The sequence below is a fragment of the Orycteropus afer genome, unplaced genomic scaffold, assembly GCF_000298275.1.
Source record: "Orycteropus afer afer isolate SDZICR_OR568_19922 unplaced genomic scaffold, OryAfe1.0 scaffold00111, whole genome shotgun sequence".
Classification (NCBI taxonomy): Eukaryota; Metazoa; Chordata; class Mammalia; order Tubulidentata; family Orycteropodidae; genus Orycteropus; species Orycteropus afer.
This window is the reverse complement of record NW_006921698.1, coordinates 2547298-2559528: the sequence shown is the minus strand read 5'-3', so window position 1 is coordinate 2559528 and position 12231 is coordinate 2547298. Positions and strand designations below refer to the sequence as shown.

Genomic DNA, 12231 nt, shown 5'->3' with positions numbered 1-12231 from the left:
AATGGCCAGACTTCATCTGACCTACTTTGGTCATATTGTCAGAAGGAATCAGTCCCTGGAGAGGGATATCATGCTTGGTAAAGTGTAGGGTCAGTGAAAAAGGGGAAGGCCCTCAACGAGATGGATTGACACAGTGGCTACAATGATGGGCTCAGGTATAGCAGGGATTGTGAGGCTGGCACAGGATTAGGCAGTGTTTTTTTCTGTTGTACACAGGGTCACTATGAGTTGGAGCTGACTCGATGACACCTAACAACAACAACAACAACAACAAGTAATATTTATTCAAATGTCAAGTAACAAATTTGCGGTAAGCAAATGAATGATATATTTGAACTGCCAAATACATATAACTAAATACACAAACTAAGGTTGTGGGTTTTATTCATAGGCAGAATTAGCAAACTTTCATTTGCTCATATACACTCTGACTTTTGACAAAATTCTGTAAAGTCTGTGTGTGTTTATGTGCATTTGACTACAGTATCATTAATCTTTATTCCATTTCAACATTTCATTCCAATGACTGTATCTTTGATCTTATCACTGCAAATTTCTCTAACTCTGAAATATTAAACTCCAACAAATTCCTACTTATTGAATGAAACTTTCTGACTCTCTTTTTCTCAGTGTACTTGCTTTAAAGTTTTCAAGTTGTTCTAGTAATTCAATCTATTAACTGTCTTTTCCCATTTGTTTCCTTTTAAATTCATTTCCTCCCTAATAAGCTTAGATCCCATGGACTGTTTCTTAAAGTGAGCCCTTTCAATTCCCTTGTCCTTTTGTCCTTTTCCTTCAACATTTCCATTCTCCACTCATGATTTCAAACTGTTGGATTCTGAAGGATAAAAGGCATTTGTATTCGTAGTCTATTGCAGCATGACAAAGTCTTTCAATAACTAGTGTCTTTTAAAAGTGCTGACAGAAAAACAACCTCAAATCCTCCTTTGAATTATCAGACATTATAAAGCAATTAGTTTTTAAAGGGAAGAAAATACAAGCTTGACTACATCTGTAGGTATTAAAAAGTAACAGAAAGTTTACAAAAGAACTATACAGAACATTTATAAATAAAAAATACATTGTGAGAAATAATGAGTGAGTTAAGAAGGCTAAGCAGAACTGGAGAAACAATGTGAGGATGAAAAGAAAGGAACAGAGTTATTTTCTGAAAAACTAATGGCTACGGATTTTCCAAATTGAATGATACCAGCATGTTGTTGTTGTTAGCTGCTGTTGCGTCAGCTCCAACTCATAGCAATCCTACATACAACAGAACAGAACACTGACTGGTCTTGCACCAGCCTCACAATCCTTGCTATACCTTCACCCATCATGGCAGCCACTGTGTCAGTCCATCTTGTTGAGGGCCCTCCCCTTCTTCATTGACCCTTCACATTACCAAGCATAATATCCTTCTTCAGGGAATTGTCCCTTCTGACAACATGACTGAAGTAGGTGAGATGAAGCCTGACCATTTTCACTTCCAAGGAGCATTCTGGCTGCACTTCATCCAGGACAAATTTGTTTGTTCTTTTGGCAGTCCATGGTACTTTAAGTATTGTTCACCAGCACCACAACTCAAAAGCATCAGCTCTTCTTCTGTCTTCCTTACTCATTATCCAACTCTCACATTCATATAAGGCAATTGAAAATACCATGGCTTGTGTCAGGCACATCTTAGTATTCAAGGAGACATATTTGCTCTTCTGCACTTTAAAGAAGTCTTTGCAGCAGATTTGCCCAGTGCAATATAATGTCTGATTTACTGACAGTTGGGGGAACCAAGTAATATGAAATCTCTGACAACTTCAATCTTCTCTCCATTTATCATGATGCTGTTTATTGGTCCATTTGTAAGGATTTCCATTTTCTTTGTGTTGAGATATAATCCATACTGCAGACTGTAGTCCTTAATCTTCATCAGTAAGTGTTTCAAGTCATCTTCATTTTCAGCAAGCAAGGTTGTGTCATCTGCATATTGCAGGTTGTTAATTATTCTTCCTCCAATTTGGTTGCTGCATTCTTCTTCATACTATCCAGCTTGTTGGATTATTTGGTCAGCATACAGATTGAAAAAAGGAGCTCTGGTGGTGCAATGGCTAAGGCATTTGACTGCTAACCAGTAGGTTGGAAGTTCAAACCCACCAGCCACTCTGTGGAAGGAAGCCAGGACAATCTACTTCCTTAAAGATTTAAAGCCTCAAAAACACAATGGGGGTCACTACGAATTGGAAACAACTCAATGACAGTGGGTTGGGTTTGGTTTTATACACATTGAATAACTATGATGAAAGGATAGAGCCCTGATGCACTCCGTTCCTGATTTTAAACCATGCAGCATCCCTTTGTTCTGTTAGAATGACAGCTTCCTGGTCTACATACAGGTTTCTCATGAGCAAAATTAAGTGTTCTGGAATTCCCATTCTTCTCAATGTTATCCATATTTATTATGATCCACACAGTAGAATGCCATTGCATAATCAATAAAAGATAAGTAAATAAAACAAAGTAAGCATCCATCTGGTATTCTTTGCTTTCAGCCAAGATCCATCTGACAACAGCAATGATATCTCTTGTTCCATGTCCTCTTCCAAATCCAGCTTGCATTTCTGGAAATTCCCTGTCAACATATGTCCACAACTGTTTCTGAATTTTCTTAGGCAAAATTTTACTTGCATGTGATATTAATGATATTGTTTGATAATTTCCACATTCTGTGGGATCACCTTTCTTTGGAATGGGTACAAATATGGATCTCTTCCAGTCAGTTGGCCAGGCAGCTGTTTTCCAAATTTCTTGGTATAGACGAGTGAGTGCCTCCAGAACAACATCTGTTTGTAGAAACATCTCAGTGGGTATTCCATTGATTCCTGGAGCCTTAGTTTTTGCCAATTCCTTCAGTGTAGCTTTTACTTCTTCCTATCATACCATCAGTTCTTGATTTTATGCCACCTCATGAAATGATTGAACATCAACCAGTTCTTTTTGTTACAGTGACTCTGTGTATTCCTTCCATCCTCTTTTGATGTTTCCTGCATCACTCAATATTTTTCCCATAGAATCTTTCAATATTGAAACTTGAGGCTTAACTTTTTTTTTCTTCAGTTCTTTCAGCATGAGAAATGCTGAATGTGTTCTTTCCTTTTGTTTTTCTAACTCGAGGTCTTTGCACATTTCCTTATAATAATTGACTTTATCTTCTTGAGCTGCTCTTTGAAATCTTCTGTTCAGCTCTTTTATCTTGTCATTTCTTCCATTCGCTTTAGCTACTCTCCATTCAAGAGCAAGTTTCAGAGTCTCTTCTAACATCCATTTTTGTCTTTTCTTCCTTTCCTGTCTTTTTACTGACTTTCTGCTTTAATCATGTGTGATGTCCTTGATGTCATCCCACAGTTCCCCTGCTTTTCAGTCCTTGGTGTTCAATGTGTCAAATCTATTCTTTAGATGGTCTCTAAATTCAGGAGGGATATAATCATGGTCATATTTGACTTTTATTGACTTGTTTTAATTGTCTTCAGCTTCACCTTGAAGTTGCATATGAGCATTTGATGGTCTGTTCCACAGTCAGCACCTGGCCTTGTTTTGGTTGAAAACATTGAGCTTCTCTATCATTTATTTGCACAGTAGTAATTGATATGACTCCTGTGTATTCTACTTGGCCAAGTCCATGTGTATAGCCACTCTTTATGTTGTTCAAAAAAGGTATTTGCAATAAATAAGTTGTTAGTCTTACATAATTGTATCATACTATCTCCAGAATCATTTTTATCACCTAGGCCATATTTTCCAATTACTGGTGATTCCTCTTTGTTTCCAACTTTTACATACCAATCACCAGTAATAATCAACATATCTTGATTGCATGTTTGGTCAGTTTCAGACTGCAGAAGCTGGTAAAAATCTTCAATTTCTTCATCTCTGGCTTTGGTAATTGGTGCATAAATTTGAATAATAGTAGTATTAATTGGTCTTCCTTGTAGGCATATGGATATTATATCACTGACAGCATTGTACTTCAGGGTAGATCTTGAAACACTCTTTGTGATGATAAATGCCACAGCATTCCTCTTCAATTGTCGTTCTTGACATAGTAGACCATATAGTTGTCTGATTCAAAATGCCCAAAAACAGTCCATTTCAGCTCACTAATGCCTACAATATTAATCTTTATGCATTCTATTTCATTTTTTGACAGCTTCCAATTTTCCTAAATTCATACTTTGTACATTCCATATTCCAATTATTAATGGATGTTTGCAGCTGTTTCTTCCCATTAGAGTCATGCCACATCAGCAAATGGAGGTCCTGGAAGCTTTACTCCATCCATGTCATTAAGGTCAACACTACTTTGAGGAGGCAGCTCTTCCCTAATTGTATTTTGAGTGCCTTCTGACCTGAGGGGCTCATCTTCAACCACTATATTGAACAGTGTTTCAGGGCTATTCATCAAGTTTTCCAGTACTATATCATACAGTGTTTCACTGCTATTCATAAGGTTTTCACTGGCCAGTTCTTTGAGAAGTGGATGGCCCCTTCTGTCTTCTAAGTTCATCTTAGTCTGGAAGCTCCACTGAAACCTGTTCAACATGGGTGGCCCTGCTGGTATTTGAAATACTGGTGGCATAGCCTAGAGCCTCACTGCAACTTGCAAGCCAGCACAGTAGGAAAAACTGACAAACAAGTTTCAGGACACCACATACCAACTTTAAATCACCAGATTGAAGAAGTACAACTACTCTCAAACATATGTTCTAAAAAGAAAGAGAAAACTAAAAATATTATTTCAAAGACAAAAAGCTTATGCAAGTAGCCAGTTGAGGGTGGGGTGATACATTCACATCAAAATGTGGGATAGGTACTTTGTCTAGAGTAACAATGGCAGCCTGAAGGGACTGAAATATGATTTTGACATGTTGAAAGAAAACATCTGCTATAATTCGATGTCCAAAGAAAATATATTTTAAGAGTGAGGTTTAAAAGTGTGTTTTTAGAAAATCAAGATCAGAGAATTCACTAAAGATAATTCTAAATTATGTATTTTAGGTAAAAGAAAAGTTATCACATAAGAAAGGTCTATAATGAAGATGAATAAATAACAAATAACTATCATATGTCTGAGTAAATAAAAAAATAGTGTATATAAAACTATGATAATGTTTAATTAAAAAACATTTATAATGTTTAAAAAATATTTTTCAAGCATTAAAAGTTAATGCTTAAAAAAAATAAAAATTAAAATCACAACTCAGTAATGTATATGAAGATGGAAGTGAATGGGGTAAAGTGTGCTGAGATTCTTTCATTGGGAGGATGATAAAAGAATTGAGTGACTTTTTTTTGTAACTGAAATATGCATATTACAAGGTTTATAATAACCAATAAAATTATAGAAGCAGAGTAATTAACTTCCACTTGTACTAGGAAAAGTGTTGGAGTAATAATGTAATCTATCAATCTAAAAGAAAGTGATAAAGAGGAAAAAGAAAACAAACCACATGGAAAATGGAAAGCAAAAAATAACAAATATATTTTTACCAAAATATATCAGTAATGACAGTAAATATAAATGAATACTGTTAAACACTTTCAGTAAATGGAAAAAGATGGGCAGATTCTATATACTTTATGATAACTATTAACTTATTAGATGATTTTTAGCACACATTTCAAAGTTAATCCAAATGGATAAGCAGCCAAACAAACAAACAACAACAAAAATAAATCAACAAAGATGTAGATGATTGGACAACCCAATTACCAGATTTAACCCAATAGATCAACTTCTCACTTCAAACTGACAGAGAACAAATATTGATTATATAATGGATCACAAAGTAAATACCAACCAATTTCAGATTTCTCAAAAAAAAAATTTCTCACCACAATATAATTCAGCAATAAATTTAAAACAAATATCACACCCCTCCCCATATTTAAAAGTATACACTTGCTTCCCAGCAATTCACACTGTGTAACTCATAGGTGCACAAGTTCAACATGCCCACTGTCCCCCCTGCACCTCCTTTTCTCCCCTTCCTGGTCATTGAAACTATTATTCTCTCCCTCATCTGAGGCATTACTTGTCATTCCACTGACATTGCCTTAGAGCAGACCTTCACAAATGAGGGTACCAATTTCTCAGCAACCAGTCTTTCCTTCTTCAATTTATATTCCTCATACCTGCCACAGTATTCTTTCTAAAAGACAGATGTTATAGTGCTAATACTTTATTTAATTTTTTTAAAGATCACCCAATACCAACAGGATGAAATCCAAACTCCTTAATGTGACATGTAAGATCTTTGAATGGAGTCTTTCTTCGTATCTGTTTCTTCCCAACTTCACATGCACACTTTACACACCCGCTATGCTAATCCATTTGTATTTCTCTGAGCCTTCTCTAGCCTTCTTGCCCCTGCAAGTGATACTCCTTTTACATGGAATGTTTTCTCTTACTGCTCCCTCATCTGGCCTTTTCCCTATACATGCTGAAAGAAACAACTCAAGTATCATCTTCCTTGTGAGAATTTGCCAGGTCAATCCCAATAGTGATATTCACTACTTGCTACTCTAGAAATGTTTTTCATACTTCAGTTTTATAATTTAATTAGTTAAATGCCCACCTTCTATGTAAACTATAAACTTTAAGCAGGCAGGATTTTTAAATTATAATTTTGTTTTTATTCTTAGGACTTTTAGGGTAAGTGCTGAAGGTGGAGTAGTCGTAAAACTTTAGTATCTTGCAGAAAGAACCAGTGAATAGAACTATGCAGGTTTTATACTGTACAACTCAAGAGGTGCTTTACACATCTAGGCAAGGAGGAGATCAAGATGCCCAGTGTAATCCTGAGCATTCACTCAAAATGGCCATGATCGAACAAAAGACACTATTATTTATTATGATGGTCAGGCATCATTAAAAAAATTATATTTTGTGTCCTCTAATTTGAGTACACAATGAGAGAATTGTGTAATACCTTTAGGAAATCTTACCAGCAAAAAAACAATGGTTAGGTACCTCATGGCGTGTGCTTTCATTATAAGAAAAAAAAAAGAATCACAATTATGCCATATAAACAAGCCATTTTAGTGGTTTAAAAAATATTTCCACTTGTGTTATATGTGCAATATTTGCTTAAGTTTCACACATGACTATCAGAAACTTCAGACAAATAATTTAGAAAATAAATTTACATAATTGTATTTACCTACTTGATCAACAATGAGTTCCCAAGAACACAAGTCTGGATGTAGCATGGGGATAATTGGCATTCATGGACAGGAAACAACCCGTCATCTGCTTCGGAAGCTCACAACTAGTTTAGAGCCTCCACCTTTGCTCTGCATTTCATTTCCTGTGCATCATTTGGCTGCTGGCAGTGTAAAACAAATTGTCATGGAAAGTTTTTTTTTTTTTTTTTCTGGGAAGATATTACAAAGAAAATATATAGTCTTCTATCACCTGCAAATGCTTTTTTAAAGCAATGAGGTTCATTTCATTCCCACTCAGAAAATTATGTTATCCAAGCCAAGCTGACATTTCTAGATCTAAATATGTTCTCATCCACCCACTGCCTGAAACTTCTTCCCTGTTGGTAGTTATATTCTCAAAGATAGCTTCTTACAGAGATAAGACCCACTGGTTCACTGCAGCCCACATCCTTCATCTGTTCGAATATCTTGTTTTTACAGATCCTCCTGCTGTGGAACCAGCATTCTTGGAAATCCGGCAGGGGCAGGACCGAAGTGTCATGATGAGCTGCAGGGTACTGAGAGCCTATCCAATCCGGGTGCTGACCTATGAGTGGCGTTTGGGCAATAAATTATTACGGACGGGTCAGTTTGACTCTCAGGAGTACACAGAGTACCCAGTGAAGAGCCTTTCCAATGAAAACTATGGGGTTTATAATTGTAGCATCATGAATGAAGCCGGAGCTGGGAGATGCAGCTTTCTTGTTACAGGTAGGATTCCAAATGTATTGCTCTTTTATTATTTATTTATGCATATTTAGACCAAGGCATTTTTTGTTCTTGTGTGCCTTTTGAGTCTATTTGGACTCACAGTGACCCTATAGGAAAGAGTAGAACTGCCCCTTAGGATTTCCAAGCCTATAATCTTTATGGAAGCAGAGTGCCACGTCTTTCTCTGGCCAAGCTGCTCATGGGTTCAAGCCATCACCTTTTTTGTTAACAGCCTAGTGTTTATTCACTGCATCACCAAAGCTCATGTAAATATGAAAATTAAAGCATTTTACAAATCAATAGACTGTACTATGAATAGCCTGGTCACTCTCTTTAGAACATCTATTCCTTTATTTTCAAGGCAAACCTACTTTAGTAGTTAAGATAATGTATGTGACTGTAAAACTAAGAAGAAATTTATTTGAATTCAAGCAGGGTTGGCAATGAGATTGATTATTTTGAATATTTCAGTAATAAAGCAATGAATACTCTTCCCTAATATCTTTTTATGAACGTTCAGTGCAGTTTAATGCTTTTCTGCTTTGATTCTTAAAGTAAGCTATTAAAACAAAACCAAAAGAAGCTCAGAGAATACTACTTACATGGTAATCTAACTACTAATTGCTATCCCTAAAAATATTTACAAGGAATCTAAAATCGAATCTATTACTCCATTGGATGATTTTATATATTTTTATATATTATTGACCCCAAAGCACTATGAATCTTTCTGAGGCAATTATTTTCCACATATTGATTTCAATGTAGCAACTTACTTTCATTTATTAACACTCCCAGACAAAAATGTTCCATAAAGTTAAGTAAGGAATATAATAACATGCCTTTCTTCAATCTCTTTGGCCTTATTCACTTTCTAATTTTCTTTAGAAAACACATGTTTTCTAGCTTCAGATAAGTTTAGTCCATGCTGCCTTTGCAAGATTTCCATTTGTTATTTGTGTGTTCCAAGTCCTATTCTTTGAACTAGAAGACCAGCTGAGACCAAAGGAAACACTAAGCTTCATTCTCCTGTTCCAGATCCATGGGGTGCAGTGAGGGGATTTCAATAGCTGCAGAAAGGAATAGCTTATTATAGGCTGCCTAGTGGAGGGAGAGGAAATAACCCCATGCATTAATTTGTTCCCAATTTGTACTTTTCAATCTTCAGGACAGCCTCATTGTTTCAAGAAATCCACATACAATGCCAAATAGTTTTGAAGAACAGAAAAGGAAATGATTAAATTCCAAATATAGTATAATCCAGGAAGTTACAGATAGATAAATAGACACTGATACATATATAGAGAGATACATGATCATTGAATGACCCTTTGTTTCATGTACTATAACATCAGAATTAGTATTTCTTATGATTTCTTAGAGAATCCAAAACTCTTTGAAGATTTATAGAAGATAGCCAGGCACTAGAATATATCCAAGAATGCATATGTTACTTATATGTATATTTTTTACCCAAAAAATTAGTCTTTAGAGACAATTCTGTTTGTTTCTTGAGACACAAATTAACCTAGAAAATTTAAAAGTTTTATTGCTACAATTGTTTTACCCAATTCAATATCACTGTTCCACTCACTGTGAATATTATGTAGTGTACTGAAAGTGACTTGATCTCACTGGACATAGAAATGTACATAACTGAATTGAAAGGCAATGGCTCTTCTCACATCCATATTTATTTTAGCTTCCAGCAAAGAATAAAGTCTCAGACTTATCTTCTCCCTTTATGTCATGTGTGTATGATGTGTGTGCGAGTAAGATTGTGTTTACTGATAGTCAGAAGGAATGTGATAATATTTTCCTGCTATGATAGAGAAGAAAGTAAGAAAAGGTATTTTAGTGCCATGCCTAGACTGTAGTATACTGTCCAGATTGGCGATTATGGAATATAATGTATGTGCTATAAAATACTATGTATGTGCATTTATTGTATTTGCTAATACTTTTATGGTACAGTTATAATGTAGTCTTTCTGTGGTTTAAGTAAGCTTTGTTAGCTATGGTAGGATTCAAATACCATTTATCATGTTTTACAATGAAGGGATGTTTGCAAATTCTAAACGTAAGTGAGACATATTGATTTATTGAAACAAATCTCTTTGTAAATGTGAAGTTCTATGTGTTTCTCTAGATGTACTTATATATCAGGGAATTGATATAAGTATTTATATATTTCATTCTGTACTACTATAGCAAAGAACTCACCTTGAGTATGGATCACTTTATCACAGGTTCAAAATGGCCCAATTTTGTCAGTGAACAGAAGTGTACTCTAGACCAAGGATAGATTCAGCTGAGGCTAATCTTGCACAGACACCAGTGATACAAAATACCTGTAGTCCTTACAGAAACAATAGAAGACAGACACAGAGTAATCCCTTGCAGACAACCAGACACTATGGGAGAGAGATCCAATAGATCTACCATCTCAGGACCATAGTACTGGGGAACACCAAGCTCAACTGGCACAACAAAATACATAAAAGCCTTGCTCCACATCCTACATTGGTGAGTAGTGACTCGGGTTTTAAAAGCTTTCAAGTGACCATGTAAGGTGTGGCTAACTGTCTCCTAGCACTGGAAGCAAAGAAGAGTACAAAAAACCAAGGGCATTTGGAGCAATCAGCCATAGGACATGATGGCCCTCAACACCAGAAGAACTAGATGGTGCCTGGCTACCAATGCCAACCACACAGGAAAGGATCAAATCTGGAGATCCTGGATAGAGTGGGAGGGAAAATGTGGAACAAAATCCAAAATCTCAATAATGACCAGAATTACTGGTCAGATGAAATCTGATGAGACCCCTAATACTATGGCCCTGGAATACATTCTGTGCCTGGAATAAAGCATACCTGCAGGGGCTGGCTCTCAGCCCAATAGTTAAGAAGATATACATGCAGACCACTCAATCCAGGACGACGCACCCACATACTCTATGGTAATACATCCCTTAGAGCAATAGACTATGCAACACCAGAGGACCAAGATTCAAATTGAGGAAATGCAGGACAAACAGGAGTGCATAAATATGAAGGATACAGGGGGAAGGTTACAGGGTAGGGAGGGGAGGAGACTAGGTTAGGGTTGGACATGGTAAATGGGGAATGAAACTAAATGTACATGTAATGTTGAATGTAAAACAAGCTCTTAAAATAATAAATAAATAAATAATAAATGGCCTGATTTTCAACCTCATTGTTCTACATATATTTACAAACTGCAAAACATCTGGCACATTAATTTATTCATTTAACAGATAAGATTAAACAACAAACTACTTTAGATCCTAGCACAGGACTTGACCCATAAAAGAAAACTAATAAATCTCAACTGATTGAATACAGAGATGGACAAATGAGTGAAAAATTGAATGAAAAATAAAATGCTTGAAATTATTTTTTTTTAAAGGGAAAAAGGGGCAAATGCAAAAAGGATGAAAGCATAGTGCAAACTGAAATGGAATAATATATTCTCTGGTGGGCTGAGTGCTAATCTCATTAAAGATAGGTCCATGTCCCAATCCTCACAACCTATAAATATTACCTTATATGAAAAAAGAGTAACTATTACTTATTATGGCAAGAGATGTAATTATGTTAAAGAATTTAGACGGACGTGCTTACCCAATGAGTCCTAAATGTGATCACATGTATCTTTATAAAAGAGAGGCAGAGGGATTTTACAGAGAAGAAAAAAGGAGCCATTATGACAAAGAGGCAGAGATTTCTGTTATGTGGCCACAAGTCAAGGAACATCCAGAACTACAGAAGCAGAAAGAGGTGAGCAGAAGTTTCTCTGCCAGAGATTTCAGAGGGAGCAGTCAGATGTCAGAATTCTTGTCTCCAGAACTGTGAGAGAATGAAATTCTGTTGCTTTAAGCCACCCAGTACATGGTTATTTTTCAGACAAGCTCTAGGATACTAATCCATACTGAAGCTCACCATTTCAGAAGTACCCTTCTATTTAAATCATTCCAATTTGAATAGAACTGCTTTACTCATATCTTTAAGGAATTTGACACAGAAACATAACAAATGATGGATAACATTGTAAAGAATGTGCTCATGCAGAAACTTGTACATAGACCAATAGACAGTCTTTCAAACAGAACAAAGGGATCCTGTGTGGTTTAAAATCAGGAAACATGTACATCAGCATTGTATCTTTTTAAAATATTTCTTCAGTGTGTATGATGAACAAATAATCTGAGAAGCTGGACTATGTAAAGAAGAAGGTAACATTAGG

At 35.8% G+C, this 12231-nt stretch overlaps 1 protein-coding gene across 1 annotated transcript in view; it reads left to right on the top strand.

Moving 5' to 3' along the window:
* MDGA2 (MAM domain containing glycosylphosphatidylinositol anchor 2) overlaps nucleotides 1-12231 on the top strand; it is a 1222586-nt gene that overhangs the window by 995057 nt on the left and 215298 nt on the right. The window contains 1 exon segment of the mRNA XM_007943667.2: nucleotides 7696-7965. Within this exon segment, the coding sequence (XP_007941858.2) occupies nucleotides 7696-7965 (270 nt within the window).